The sequence below is a fragment of the Oncorhynchus keta genome, chromosome 12, assembly GCF_023373465.1.
Source record: "Oncorhynchus keta strain PuntledgeMale-10-30-2019 chromosome 12, Oket_V2, whole genome shotgun sequence".
NCBI lineage: Eukaryota > Metazoa > Chordata > Actinopteri > Salmoniformes > Salmonidae > Oncorhynchus > Oncorhynchus keta.
Window position 1 is genome coordinate 47,913,305 of NC_068432.1, and position 16,494 is coordinate 47,929,798.

The window sequence follows — 16,494 nt, forward strand, 5'->3', positions numbered from 1 at the left end:
GTTTGTGAACGAATCATCAGTAGTGATGAAAATGTAAACCGTTTTAACTCCCATGTACCGAATACCCTTTTTAAAATTCTGTGCTTGGGAATTGAGCTGCAAAAGGTGTTTTTATGTGCGCTATGTCACCACGCACAGCCTTTTTTTTTATCTGCAAAGAGTCCATTTGATGGAAACATCTCAGGTGGTAATATGGGCGTATTGTTTTTATGCAGACGTTTGAATATTCATATTAAAATCTGTCGCCAATTGGATGGAAACCTAGCTATTGCCTAATTGACGTATTCAATTGAATGTCATTAATCAGTATCAAATATGGGGTGAAGTTAGGCTACCCTGCCACCAATTTCTCATCATAAACAAGTTCTCTCTGTTTTGGGATTGTAGAGGGAGTCTGTCTTACAACTGAAGTAGCCTGCAGATTTCACACACCTTCCCTCAAAGGTATTCTTAGAGAGCATCCTGTCAGAGTCCTGGGAGATGGCATAGCTTCTGTATTTGGAAAATTCCTAAATTCCCTCTGGAAGCCAACCACAGTTATTTAAGTAATGCTTTAAAGAAGCCGTGGCCAGTCTTTCACCAGTGAACTTCTTGACACAATGCTTGCTTAACCCAGAAGCCAGCTGCACCAATGTGTCGGTGGAAACACTGTACACTTGGCGATTGTGTCAGAGTGCATTGCGCCCAGTCCGCAAAACAAGTCGCTAGAGCGCGATTAGACAAGGGCAAGCAGGCCGGCCAAACCCTCCCCTGACACAGCCGTCTAATGGGTGTCCCGTTCACGGCTGGCTGTGACACAGCCTGGGATCAAACCAGGATCTGTAGTGACGATGCAGTGCCTTAGACCGCTGCGCCACTCGGGAGGCGTGTACACTTTAAAAAACAATGTGCGTGTGTATGTGTGTGTATATACAGTGCCGTGCGAAAGTATTCGGTCCCCTTGAACTTTGCGACCTTTTGCCACATTTCAGGCTTCAAACATAAAGATATAAAACTGTATTTTTTTGTGAAGAATCAACAAGTGGGACACAATCATGAAGTGGAACGATATTTATTGGATATTTCAAACTTTTTTAACAAATCAAAAACTGAAAAATTGGGCGTGCAAAATTATTCAGCCCCCTTAAGTTAATACTTTGTAGTGCCACCTTTTGCTGCGATTACAGCTGTAAGTCGCTTGGGGTATGTCTCTATCAGTTTTGCACATCGGGAGAGAGAATTTTTTCCCCATTCCTCCTTGCAAAACAGCTCGAGCTCAGTGAGGTTGGATGGAGAGCATTTGTGAACAGCAGTTTCCAGTTCTTTCCACAGATTCTCGATTGGATTCAGTTCTGGACTTTGACTTGGCCATTCTAACACCTGGATATGTTTATTTTTGAACCATTCCATTGTAGATTTTGCTTTATGTTTTGTATCATTGTCTTGTTGGAAGACAAATCTCCGTCCCAGTCTCAGGTCTTTTGCAGACTCCATCAGGTTTTCTTCCAGAATTGTCCTGTATTTGGCTCCATCCATCTTCCCATCAATTTTAACCATCTTCCCTGTCCCTGCTGAAGAAAAGCAGGCCCAAACCATGATGCTGCCACCACCATGTTTGACAGTGGGGATGTTGTGTTCAGGGTGATGAGCTGTGTTGCTTTTACGCCAAACATAACGTTTTGCATTGTTGCCAAAAAGTTCAATTTTGGTTTCATCTGACCAGAGCACCTTCTTCCACATGTTTGGTGTGTCTCCCAGGTGGCTTGTGGCAAACTTTAAACGACACTTTTTATGTATATCTTTAAGAAATGGCTTTCTTCTTGCCACTCTTCCATAAAGGCCAGATTTGTGCAATATATGGCTGATTGTTGTCCTATGGACAGAGTCTCCCACCTCAGCTGTAGATCTTTGCAGTTCATCCAGAGTGATTATGGGCCTCTTGGCTGCATCTCTGATCAGTCTTCTCCCAGTCTTCTCCTTGTATGAGCTGAAAGTTTAGAGGGACGGCCAGGTCTTGGTAGATTTGCAGTGGTCTGATACTCCTTCCATTTCAATATTATCGCTTGCACAGTGCTCCTTGGGATGTTTAAAGCTTGGGAAATCATTTTGTATCCAAATCCGGCTTTAAACTTCTTCACAACAGTATCTCGGACCTGCCTGGTGTGCTCCTTGTTCTTCATGATGCTCTCTGAGCTTTTAACGGACCTCTGAGACTATCACAGTGCAGGTGCATTTATACGGAGACTTGATTACACACAGATGGATTGTATTTATCATCATTAGTCATTTAGGTCAACATTGGATCATTCAGAGATCCTCACTGGAGAGAGTTTGCTGCACTGAAAGTAAAGGGGCTGAATAATTTTGCACTCCCAATTTTTCAGTTTTTGATTTGTTAAAAAAGTTAGAAATATCCAGTAAATGTCGTTCCACTTCATGATTGTGTCCCACTTGTTGTTGATTCTTCACAAAAAAATACAGTTTTATATCTTTATGTTTGAAGCCTGAAATGTGGCAAAAGGTTGCAAAGTTCAAGGGGGCCGAATACTTTCGCAAGGCACTGTATACATACACACACACTACAGTTAAAATGTTTGGGGTCACTTAAATGTTCTTGTTTTTGAAAGAAAAGCATTTTTGAAAGAAAATAACAATTGATCAGAAATACAGTGTAGACATTGTTAATGTTTATTGTAGCTGGAAATGTTTTTTTTAATATATACATTTAAAAAAAATATCTACATAGGTGTACAGAGGCCCATTATCAGCAACCATCACTCCTGTGTTCCAATGGCACGTTGTGTTAGCTAATCCAAGTTTATCATTTTAAAAGGCTAATTGATCATTAGAAAACCCTTTTGCAATTGTTAGCATAGCTGAAAACTATTGTCCTGATTTAAAGAAGCAATAAAGAGTTCCTCTGTCCAGTGTCTGTGTTATTTTGCCCACCTTAATCTTTTTTTGTTGTTATTCGCCAGTCTGAGATGACTTTTTCTTTGCAACTCTGCCTAGAAGGCCAGCATCCCTGAGTCGCCTGTTGATGTGTTTTGCGGGTACTATTTCATGAAGCTGCCAGTTAAGGACTTGTGAGGCGTATATTTTTCAAACTAGACACTCTTATGTACTTTTGCACCGGGGCCTCCCACTCTTTCTATTCTGGTTAGGGCCAGTTTGCGCTGTTATGTTATTCTTATTGTGTTACTTTTTATTTTTATTATTTTAGTCTACTTGGTAAATATTTCCTTCTTGAACTGCACTTTTGGTTAATGGCTTGTAAGTAAGCATTTCATGGTGCTTCACACAGTTGTCAACTTGGCTGGATGTCCTTTGGTTGGTGGACCATTATTGATACACATGAAACTGCTGTGCATGAAAAACCCAGCAGCGTTGCAGTTCTCAACACAAACCCCTACGCCTGGCACCTACTACTATACCCTGTACAAAGGCACTTAAATATTTTTGTCTTGCCCATTTACCCTCTGAATGGCATAAATACACAATCCATGTCTCAAGGCTTAATAATCCTTATTTTAACCTGTCTCCTCCCCTTCATCTACACTGGTTGAAGTGGATTTAACTGGTGACATCAATAAGGGGTCATAGCTTTCATCTGGATTCACTTGGTCAGTCTTTCATGGAAAGAGCAGGTGTTCTTAATATTTTGTATACTCAGTGTATCATTTTTTTCCGCACTCAGATATTTCTCTGTTAGATACTGCTCATTCTGATATGTCTTAATTTTTTTATTAACTTTTGGATGATGTGTGTATTATTATTGTAATGCTCTGTTGTAGCTAGAAACATAAGCATTTCGCTGCACCTGCGATAACATTTGCAAAACTGTTTACTCCACCAATAAACTTTGAATTAAGACTCATAGGCAAGAATTTCACCAAGACATCCGATCATGTTCAGTTTGAAAGCTAGTTGTAAACACTACCTACCCCTATTATGAGGAGGAAAGAGGCCTAGATTGGACAGGGACTGTGTCATGTGTTCTTCGCCGGTAAGGCAACTTAGAGATAGACGACACACATGAATGAAGGTACGTGGGAAAGGTTGCTCAAAGTAGTTTACTGTACCACACCTTACTACAGGTACTGTTGACCTGGTTGGCAGCTCGTATGCCTTTGTTCGTGACTGGCACTGTTGGCTCGGCTGATTGGAGAACTCACTCTGCTTAAACACAGTGGGAAAAAATACTAGCCTGTCAGTCGAATAGGGGAAGAGCACGTTCGGAGTAGAGAACTCCTTCAAGACTGTTGGAAAAGCATTCCAGGTGAAGCTGGTTGAGAGAATGCCAAGAGGATGCGAAACTGTCATCAAGGCAAAGGATGGCTACTTTGAAGAATCTCATCTCAAATATGTTTTGATTTGAAACTCTTGGTTACTACATGATTCCAAATGTGTTGTTTCATAGTTTTGATGACTTAACTTATTTTACAGTTAAAAAAATAAAGAAAAACCCTTAAATGAGTAGGTGTCCAAACTTTTGACCTATATTGGTCAAAGGGTAGGCTAATGGGCTATATACATTCCTGATAATCCCAGTCAGTCTTCAGTGAGAGTGAAGAGCAAGTAGGGCTGAGAATGGCCATGGACCTCACCATACGATATTATCACAATACTAAGGTGCTGATACGATATGTATTGAGATTCTCAAGAAAGCTATGATCCCTCCACTTGTTAAATCCCCTTCAATCAGTGTAGATGAAGGGGAGGAGACCGGTTAAAGAATGATTTTTAAGCCTCGAGACAATTGAGACATGGATTGTGTATGTGTGCCATTCAGAGTGAATGGGCAGGACAACAGATTTAAGTGCCTTTGAACAGGGTATGGTAGTAGGTGCCAGGCACACCAGTTTGAGCTTGTCAAGAACTGCAATGCTGCCGGGTTTTTCACGCTCAACAGTTTCCCTTGTGTATCTAGAATGGTCCACCACCCAAAGGATATCCAGCCAACTTGACACAACTGTCAGAAGCATTGGAGTCAACATGGGCCAGCATCCCTGTGGAACGCTTTCGACACCTTGTAGAGTCCATGCCCCCACACATTGAGGCAGTTCAAGTCAATCTTAGGAAGGTGTTCTTAATGTTTTGTCCACTAGGTGAATATGTATTGTGATTAGATGTTCCAAACATATTGATCTCTATATGTCTGCTGCAAGAGAGACGAGACGGCATGGAGAAAAATTACTTTTGATTAGTCAGGGAAATAAAAGCGCCAACGACATGTTTACCCACCATAAAGAAAAAAGCAGATGGATAACAAGCTATAGGATGAAAAATACAGCCACAGCTACAGTTATCTACTTTGTCTTTTAGAAGTAGGCCTATTGGCCAAGGCAGACTGAGGCCGCCAACAATGTTATCCATTCAAATCATTTCGACTGTTGTGTGATAAAATATGATTTTATTATAACATGTTTTGTTTTTTAAATGTTTCTTTTGCAGAATGAAACCAGAGTTCTCCGTGTCAAGGTTGTGGCAGGCATTGATCTGGCAAAGAAAGACATTATCGGAGCCAGGTGAGCATGAGCTAGGCTGTGTTTCTGTGTGTTTGGCTACCACTGCTGCCCTTTTGAATTCACTAGAACATTCCAAAGACATTGCGCCAACCTAGACTAGTAAACCTTGAGCCATACCTAGATTAGTAAACTTTGAACCAAACCAAGATTAGTAAACCTTGAGCCAAATGTTCTCATGATTACTAAACTGACTTTACTTCCAAGTCATATGACCCAGATCCATAAGTTAAGAGAAAATGAGGTATTGTCATATCCATTTTACCCATGGATTTCTACCAAGGTTTTCTTTTAGGAAATTGTGCGTGAGCTTTGTCCCCATCCACTTTTTGAAAATGTTTTAAATAAAAGCTTAACAATTTAAATGTGCTTTTATGCTGACAAGATTTAAAAGGTTAATTTAAACAAAGGGCCTATTTTCTTTGTGCTAAATGCAGGCAGGGATCAAAGGAGTTGCTTAAAAGCAGTTCTCCCTGTATAATCGTGGCAATCTAGAAAACCATCCTGTGAAGACACATGGATAGATAACTAACCTGTGTATCTGTTGCTTCATGCTCCATTGTGTAAGATCTGTGTGTTGTTTCTAATGAATTCCAATGCCCTCCTGACCAATGCAAAAGAAAACAACACAATCACTCATTAGCTTTCTAAAGCGCGCCCTCCCTTTTTTAAAAGTTAAACATTTTCTACCCTATTGTTTGTGTTCTGTGGAGTGCAGCAAGGCCTTCTAGTGAGTTTTGTCCCAAATGGCTCCCTATTCGTGCACCACAATAGTAGTGCACCGCAATAGTAGTGCACAGTAGTGCACTTATATAGGGAATAGGGTTCCATCTGGGATGCACAGGTAACTCTGCTTGTTCATTTGTTGGTGGATTACATGCGCTGATATGCAGAGGCATTCACGAAGAGCCAGGGTTCTATAATGGCTGTAGTTGGAGGGGTAGATACGTTTCTATATTTTTGTTCAGTATTAACTAGGCAAGTCAGTTATGAACAAATTCTTATTTACAATGATGGCCTACCGGGGAACAGTGGGTTAACTGCCTTGTTCAGGGGCTCTGGTACAGACAGACCTACATACAGCCCCTCTCCCCAGGCTCTGGTACAGACCTACATACAGCCCCTCTCCCCAGGCTCTGGTACAGACCTACATACAGCCCCTCTCCCCAGGCTCTGGTACAGACCTACATACAGCCCCTCTCCCCAGGCTCTGCTACAGACCTACATACAGCCCCTCTCCCCAGGCTCTGGTACAGACCTACATACAGCCCCTCTGCCCAGGCTCTGGTACAGACCTACATACAGCCCCTCTCCCCAGGCTCTGGTACAGACCTACATACAGCCCCTCTGCCCAGGCTCTGGTACAGACCTACATACAGCCCCTCTCCCCAGGCTCTGCTACAGACCTACATACAGCCCCTCTCCCCAGACTCTGCTACAGGCCTACATACAGCCCCTCTCCCCAGGCTCTGCTACAGACCTACATACAGCCCCTCTCCCCAGGCTCTGCTACAGACCTACATACAGCCCCTCTGCCCAGGCTCTGCTACAGACCTACATACAGCCCCTCTGCCCAGGCTCTGGTACAGACCTACATACAGCCCCTCTGCCCAGGCTCTGGTACAGACCTACATACAGCCCCTCTGCCCAGACTCTGCTACCCCTCTCCCCAGGCTCTGGTACAGACCTACATACAGCCCCTCTGCCCAGACTCCCAGGCTCTGCCCAGACTCTGCTACAGACCTACATACAGCCCCTCTCCCCAGACTCTGCTCAGGTAGCCCCTCTCCCCAGACCTACAGGCCATACAGCCCCTCTGCCCAGGCTCCCAGACCTACTGGTACAGACCTACATACAGCCCCTCTGCCCAGCAGGCCCCTACAGCCCCTCCCCAGGCTCTGGTACAGACCTACATACAGCCCCTCTCCCCAGGCTCTCCCCAGGTACAGACCTACATACAGCCCCTCTGCCCAGGCTCTGCTACAGACCTACATACAGCCCCTCTGCCCAGGCTCTGGTACAGACCTACATACAGTACAGACCCCTCCCCAGGCTCTGGTACAGGCCTACATACAGCTCCCCTCTGCCCAGACTCTGCTACAGGCCTACATACAGCCCAGGCTCTGCCCAGGCTCTGGTACAGACCTACATACAGCCCCTCTCCCCAGGCTCTGGTACAGACCTACATACAGCCCCCCTCTGCCCATACAGACCTACATACAGCCCCTCTGCCCAGACTCTGCTACAGGCCTACATACAGCCCCTCTCCCCAGGCTCCAGGCTCTCCCCAGACTCTGGTACAGACCTACATACAGCCCCTCTCCCCAGGCTCTGGTACAGACCTACATACAGCCCCTCTGCCCAGACTCTGCTACAGGCCTACATCAAATGAAAATCACATGCGCCGAATACAACCTTACTGTGAAATGCTTACAAGCCCTTAACCTACAATGCAGTTCAAGAAATAAAGAAAATATTTACTAAATAAACCAAAGTAAAAAAATATATAAAATCAAAAAGTAACACAAGAAAAATACACAACAATAGCGAGATTATATACAGGGGGTACCAGTACCAAGTCAGTGTGCGGGGGTATAGGTTAGTCGAGGTAATTTGTAAAGTGACTATGCATAGATAATATACAGCGAGTAGCAGCAGTGTAAAGTCGCTCTGGATAAGAGCGTCTGCTAAATGACTTAAATGTAATGATGTAAATGTAAAAACAAAAGGGGGGGTCAATGTAAATAGTCCAGGTGGCCATTTGATTAGTTGTTCAGCAGTCTTATTGCTTGGGGGGTAGAAGCGGTTCAGAAGACTTTTGGACCTAGACTTGGCGCTCCGGTACCGCTTGCCGTGCGGTAGCAGAGAGAACAGTCTATGACTTGGGTGACTGGAGTCTTTGACCAGGTTTTGGACTTCCTCTGACACCGCCGAGTATATAGGTCCTGGATGGCAGGAAGCTTGGCCCCAGTGATGTACTGGGCCGTACGCACTACCCTCTACCCTCGGTCAGATACATACAGCCTAGGTTACTCCTCTGGTTTGGATCCTTTTGGCCTAACCTATTCTATTTCTCCAATATCTTTATCCCTTCCTCTCTGAATTATTTCCCCCCGTGAAACAGCTGGAAAGGAACGAAGTCCTCACTAGACCAGAGATTACACATTAGTATTACCAGAATGGTTATCTAGTCAAATCAAACTGTATTTGCCACATGCACCGAATACAACAAGTGTATACTTCACCGTGAAATGCTTACTTACAAGCCCTTAACCAACAGTGCCGTTCAAGAAAAAGGAAATATTTACCAAGTAGACTAAAGTAAAAAGTAACAAAATAAGAAAAACGAATGAGGCAATATCAGTGTGCAGGTGTACAGGCTAGTTGAGGTAATCTGTACATGTAGGTTGGGGTGAAGTGACTATGCATAGGTAACAAACAAACAGTGAGTAGCAGCAGTGTACAAGAGAGGGGGGGGTCAATGTAAATTGTCCTGTGGTGATATTTATGAGTTGTTCTGCAGTCTAATGGCTTGGGGGTAGAAGCTGTTGAGGACCCTTTTGGTCCTTGACTTGGCGCTCCGGTACCGCTTGCCGTGCGGTAGCAGAGAAAAGTCTATACCTTGGATGACTGGAGTCTCTTATGGGCTTTCCTCTGACACCACCTATTCTATAGGTCCTGGATGGCAGTAAGCTTGGCCCCAGTGAGGGCCGTTCGCACTACCCTCTGTAGCGCCATGCCGAGCAGTTGTCATACCAGGCGGTGATGCAACCGGTCACGATGCTCTCCATGGTGTAGCTGTAGAACCTTTTTGAGGATGTGAATTTGAGTGGGTATGTGAATTTGAGTGGGCCTAGGCTAGGGTCAAAGCACTTCATGGCTACCGACATGAGTTCCACGGGCTGTAATTATTTAGGCAGGTTACCCTCGCTTCCTTGGGCACAGGGACTATAGTGGTCTGCTTGAAACATGTAGGTATTACAAACTCAGTCAGGGAGAGGTCTGCGCATGCTTTGAGTTCACAACGGCTACCGAGAGCGTTATCACACAGTCATCCAGAACAGCTGGTGCTCTCGTGCATGCTTCAGTGTTGCTTGCCTCGAAGCGAGCATAAAAGGCATTTAGCTTGTCTGGTAGGCTCGTGTCACTGGGCAGCTCGCGTCTGGGTGTCCTAATAGTTTTCAATCCCTGCCACATCCGATGAGCATCAGAGTCGGTGTAGTAGGATTCAAAGCGTCAATACAGGTTTAAGTTTGCTTTTTTGATGGTTCGTCTGAGGGCATAGCGGGATTTCTTATATGTGTCCGGATTAGTCTCCCACTCTTTGAAAGCGGCAGCTCTAGCCCTTAGCTCGATGCGGATGTTGCCTGTAATCCATGGCTTCTGGTTGGGATATGTACGTACAGTCACTGTGGGGACGATGTCTTTGATGCACTTATTGATGAAGCTGATGACTGAGGTGGTGTATTTCTCAATGCCATTGGATGAATCCCGGAACATATTCCAGTCTGTGCTAGCAAAACAGTCCTAAAGTGTAGCTCCACGTCATCTACCCACTTCTGTATTGAGCGCGTCACTGGTACTTCCTGCTTTAGTTTTTGCTTGTAAGCAGGAATCAGGAGGATAGAATTGTGGTCAGCTTTGTATGCAGCTCTGTTTGTGGAGTAAAGGTGGTCTAGGATTTTTTTACCCCCTTGTTTGCACATGTGACATGTAGGTAAAAATGTGGTAAAACTGATTTGTTTGCCTGCATTTAAGTTCCCGGCCACTAGGAGCGCCGCTTCTGGGTTCTTTGGCTTCTTTGCTTATGGCCTTATAGAGTTGGTTGAGAGCGGTCTTAGTGCCAGCTTCATTCTGTGGTGGTAAATAGACAGCTACGAATAATATAGATAAGCTGTTGATCAGACTTTCATAAGGTACTTGACCTCAGCTTTTCGTAAGGTACCTCGAGACTTCTTTAATATTATAATATTGTGCACCAGCTGTTATTGACAAATAGACACACACCCCCACCCCTCGTTTTACCAGAGGTACTGTCTGTTCTGCCGGTGCATGGAAATCCCGCCAGCTCTATATTGTCCGTTTAATGTCCCGTTGGTAGGATAATCTTAATGGTAGGTCATCCATTTTATTTTCTAACGATTGCACGTTAGCAAGAATAATGGAAGGCATTGGGAGTTTAGTCACTCGCCTACGGATTCTCAGAAGGATCCCCGATCTGCGTCCCCTTTTTTTCGGCAGCGTCTTCACGCAAAAGGTGTGGACTGGGCCTGTTCCAGTGAAAGGCTCGATTAGAATAAGTCAAAGCCCATGGAAAAGCAATAACTAGCTGACTTATCCAGAGCGACTTACAGTGGTGAGTGCATGCATTTTCGTACTTGTCTACTGTGGGAACGAACCCACACTCCTGTTTGTTGCAACAGGGTTTCCCCATTTTGTGTGTGTGTGTGTGTGTGTGTGTGTGTGTGTGTACAGTTGAAGTCGGAAGTTTACATACACTTAGGTTGGAGTCATTAAAACTAATTTTTCAACCACTCCACATATTTCTTGTTAACAAAATATAGTTTTGGCAAGTCGGTTAGGACATCTACTTTGTATGACAAAAGTAATTTTCCCAACAATTGTTTACAGACAGAATATTTAACTTATAATTCACTGTATCACAATTCCAGTGGGTCAGAAGTTTACTTACACTATGTTGACTGTGCCTTTAAACAGCTTGGAAAATTCCAGAAAATTATGTCATGGCTTTAGAAGCTTCTGATAGGCCAATTGACATAATTTGAGTCAGTTTATCATTATTCCTCTACAGAGGAAGTTGGAAGGTACACGTGTCACAACCCCTTTGTGCAGTTAGGAGGAGAATCTACTATTCTCTCTTACCTGTGGATCTATTTCAAGGTCTACCTTCACACTGAGTGCCACTTTGCTTGACATCATGGGAAAATCAAAAGAAATCAGCCAAGACTTCAGAAGAAAATAGTGTAGACCTCCACAAGTCTGGTTCATCCTTGGGAGCAATTTCCAAACGACCTGATGGTACCACGTTCATCTGTACAAACAATAGTATGCATACCTAGTATAGTATGGTCCTTCTGTAGCTCAGTTGGTAGAGCATGGCGCTTGTAACGCCAGGGTAGTGGGTTCGATTCCCGGGACCACCCATACGTAGAATGTATGCACACATGACTGTAAGTCGCTTTGGATAAAAGCGTCTGCTAAATGGCATATATTATTATTATATATTATACCGCTCAGGAAGGAGACGCGTTCTGTCTCCTAGAGATGAACGTACTTTGGTGCGAAAGTGCAAATCAATCCCAGAACAACAACAAAGGACCTTGTGAAGATGCTGGAGGAAACAGGTACAAATGTATCTATATCCACAGTAAAACTAATCCTATATTGACATATCCTGAAAGGCCGCTCAACAAGGTAGAATCCACTGCTCCAAAACCGACATAATAAAGCCAGACAACGGTTTGTGACTAGACATGGGGACAAAGATTGTACTTTTTGGAGAAATGTTCTCTGGTCTGATAACTGTTTGGCCGTAATGACCATTGTTATGTTTGGAGGTAAAAGGGGGGGTACTTTGCTGCAGGTGGGACTGGTGCACTTCACAAAATAGATGACATCATGAGGCAGGAAAATGATGTGGATATATTGAAGCAACATCTCAAGACATCAGTCAGGAAGTTAAAGCTTTGTCGCAAATGGGTCTTACAAATGGACAATGGCCCCAAGCATACTTCCAAAGTTATGGCTTAAGGACAACAAAGTACAGGTATTGGACTGGCCATCATAAAGCCCTGACCTCAATCCTATAGAAAATTTGTGGGCAGAACTGAGAAAGCGTGTGTGAGCATGGAGGCCTACAAACCTGACTCAGTTACACCAGCTTTGTCAGGAGGAATGGGCCAAAATTCACCCAACTTATTGTGGGAAGCTTGTGGAAGGCCACCTGAAACGTTTGACCCAAGTTAAACTATTTAACGGCAATGCTACCAAATACTAATTGAGTGTATGATAACTTAAATAAAAGCCAAAATAAATCGTTCTCTCTACTATTATTTTGACATTTCACATTCTTAAAATAAAGTGGTGATCCTAACTGACCAAAGACAGGGAATTTTTACTAGGATTAAATGTCAGGAATTGTGAAAAACTGAGTTTAAATGTATTTGGCTAAGGTGTATGTAAACTTTCGACTTCAACTGTATATGTATATAAAAATGGCCACCCCCAATTCAAGGGATAATACTGCCACACATTAACCCCTTAGTAGAGCTGTTGCAAAGCCTATCTCAAATCCAATTTAATTTGTAACACACACATTTAGCAAATGTTATTGCGGGTGTTGCGAAATGCTTGTGTTTCTAGCTCCAACAGTGCAGTAATATCTAACAATTGACATCAATACACACAAGCTAAAAGTAAAATATTGGAATTAAGAAATATATAAATATTAAGACGACCAATGTCGGAGTGGTATTCAAATACTAAATACAGTAGAATAGAATTCAATATATACATATGAGATGAGTAAAGCAAAAATATGTTGTCATTATTAAGTGACTAGTGTTCCATTATGAAATTGGCCAGTGATTTTAAGTCTATGTAAACTCAGCAAAAAAAGAAACGTCCCTTTTTCAGGACCCTGTCTTTCAAAGATAATACGTAAACATCCAAATAACTTCACAGATCTTCATTGTAAAGGGTTTAAACACCATTTCCCATGCTTATTGTAATGGGTTTAAACACTATTTCCCATGATTATTGTAATGGGTTTAAACACTGTTTCCCATGCTTATTGTAATGGGTTTAAACACTGTTTCCCATGATTATTGTAATGGGTTTAAACACTGTTTCCCATGCTTATTGTAATGGGTTTAAACACTGTTTCCCATGCTTATTGTAATGGGTTTAAACACTGTTTCCCATGCTTATTGTAATGGGTTTAAACACTGTTTCCCATGCTTATTGTAATGGGTTTAAACACTGTTTCCCATGCTTATTGTAAATGGTTTAAACACTGTTTCCCATGCTTGTTCAATGAACCATAAACAATTAATGAACATGCACCTGTGGAACGGTCGTTAAGACACTAACAGTTTATAGACGGTAGGCAATTAAGGTTACAGTTATGAAAACTTAGGACACTAAAGAGGCCTTTCTACTAACTCTAAAACACCAAAAGAAAGATGCCCAGGGTCCCTGCTCATCTGCGTGAACGTGCCTTAGGCATGCTGCAAGGAGGCATGAGGACTGCAGATGTTGTGAGGGCAATAAATTGCAATGTCCATACTGTGAGGTGCCTAAGGCAGCAATACAGGGAGACAGGACAGACAACTGATTGTCCTTGCAGTGGCAGACCACGTGTAACAACACCTGCACAGGATCGGTACATCTGAACATCACACATGTGGGACAGGTAACAACAACTGCCCGAGTTACACCAGGAACGCACAATCCTTCCATCAGTGCTCAGACTGTCCGCAATAGGCTGAGAGGCTGGATTGAGGGCTTCTAGGCCTGTTGTAAGGCAGGTTCTCACCAGACATCCCCGGCAAAAACATTGCCTATGGGCACAAACCCACCGTCACTGGACCAGGCAGGACTGGCAAAAAGTGCTCTTCACTGATGAGTCGCGGTTTTGTCTCACCAGGGGTGATGGTCGGATTTGTGTTTATTGTCGAAGGAATGAGCCTTACACCAAGGCCTGTACTCTGGAGCGTGATCGATTTGGACGTGGAGGGTCCATCATGGTCTGGGGTGGTGTGTCACAGCATCATCGGGCTGAGCTTGCTGCAGGCAATCTCAATGCTGTGCGTTACAGGGAAGACATTCTCCCTCATGTGGTACCCTTCCTGCAGGCTCGTCCTGACATGACCCTCCAGCATGACAATGCCACCAGCCATACTGCTCGTTCTGTGTGTGATTTCCTGCAAGACAGGAATGCCAGTGTTCTGCCATGGCCAGCGAAGAGCCCGGATCTCAATCCCATTGAGCACGTCTGGGACCTGTTGGGTGAGGATTAGGGCCATTACCCCCAGAAATGTCTGGGAACTTGAAGGTTCCTTGGTGGAAGAGTGGGGTAACATCGCACAGCAAGAACTGGCAAATCTGGTGCAGTCCATGAGGAGGTGATGCACTATAGTACTCACACAGATACTGACTGTTACTTTTTATTTTGAACCCCCCTTTGTTCAGGGACACATTATTCAATGTATGTTAGTCACATATCTGTGGAATGTCTCAGTTGTTGAATCTTACGTTCATACAAATTTTTACACATGTTAAGTTTGCTGAAAATAAACGCAGTTGACAGTGAGAGGACATGTATTTTTTTCGCTGAGTTTATATGGGGCAGTAGCCTCTAAGGTGCAGGGTTACGTAACTGGTTGGAAGCCGCCTAGTGATGGCTATTTAACAGTCTGATGGCCTTGACATAGAAGCTGTTTTTCAGTCGCTCAGTCTCAGCTTTGATGCACCTGTACTGACCTTGCCAGGTGAACAGACAGTGGGTCGGGTGGTTGTTGTCTTTGATTTTCTTTTTGGCCTTCCTGTGACATTGTGTGCTTTAGGTGTCCTGGAGGGCAGGTAGTTTACCCCCGATGATGCGTTGGGCAGACCGCACCACCCTCTGGAGAGTCCAGTGGTTGTGGGCTGTGCAGTTGCCATACCAGAAGGTGATACAGCCCGACAGGATGCTCTCAATTGTGCGTTGGTAAAAGTTTGAGGGTTTTAGGTGCCAAGACAAATTTCTTCAACTTCTTGAGGTAGAAGAGGCGCTGTTGTGCCTTCTGATCCACACTGTCTGTCTGTGTGGGTGGACCATTTCAGAATGTCAGTGATGTGTACGCCGAGGAACTTGAAACTTTCCACCTGCTCCACTGCTGTCCTGTCAATGTGGATAGGGGCGTGCTCCCTTTGCTCTTTCCTGAAGTCCAGCTTCTTTGTTTTGTTGACATTGAGTGAGAGGTTATTTTCCTGGCACCACTCCCAGGACCCTCGCCTCCTCTCTCTAGGCTGTTGTCATTGGTTGTTATGTCAATTGGCGAACAGCAAGTGGCATCCTAGCTAATACCTACTCACAAGGATTCCTAAATCATTGCTATGAATAATGAAAATGACTGCAGTCAGTAATAGCGTCACTGCTATTAGCTTCACCACATACTATGTAATGCCGTTTGGGTCTTTGCGTGTCAAAAAAAGATACAGTAGCACTGTCAAAGCTGTACAAAAAAAATCTGCAAACAAGCAATCACCAGCCACAAACAATGTTTTTAATTCCAGGAACCTACAGTGCTGGCCTAAAAAAAATAAAAACGCTAGCTAGCTCATTGATGCAAACAATGTTCTTCTCCAAAAACATAGCAAAGCTACAATCTGTTTCAGTAGCTACAGTTAGCTAGTTAACTATATAGCTAGGTATCATCTAAAATAACCCTCATTTACAAGACAGTTATTATTTGATTAATGGTGGTCGGACCCATTTTATGTGAAACTAGCCACAATAAGGATTAGCGACAACAGTGGACTTTGCTGTTAGCCTTCAAAATAAAAAGTATAGCATAATTCTACTATTTGTATTCATTTGCATAACTGTCAATGATATCATGTCACTGTGACATCAGGAGCCTGCCTGGTCAGTAGTCCTGTACTGCCAGCTTCAATCACTCAACAAAACAGGCAGTCAGTTTCACAAACCTGAAATTCTAACTTGGTAACAGATACCACAGAGGCAGCGAAACTGCTTACATGTGTACATTCATGACATTGGACTACACCCAGCTGAATTAGCCTCTGTTTTATTGACAAACACTGAGGCTTAAAATAGAAGTGTGTGTGTGTGCGTGCATTTTGTGCTTTAAAAAAATATATATATATCTATATCAGACTTGTTTTATTATAGTTGCTAAAATCTCTGTTGTTTGGTTTTTAGAGAGATCATCTGTAGCTAGGCTATTACCCTGCTTCCTCAGAA

General features: G+C 43.5%; 1 protein-coding gene across 1 annotated transcript in view; it reads left to right on the forward strand.

The window, feature by feature from the left end:
- Positions 1 to 16,494, forward strand: part of nedd4l (NEDD4 like E3 ubiquitin protein ligase) — a 123,080-nt gene that overhangs the window by 6,156 nt on the left and 100,430 nt on the right. Inside the window, exon 2 of the mRNA XM_052458533.1 lies at positions 5,434 to 5,507. Coding sequence (XP_052314493.1) covers positions 5,434 to 5,507 — 74 coding nt within the window. The remainder of the gene's footprint in view (positions 1 to 5,433; positions 5,508 to 16,494) is intronic.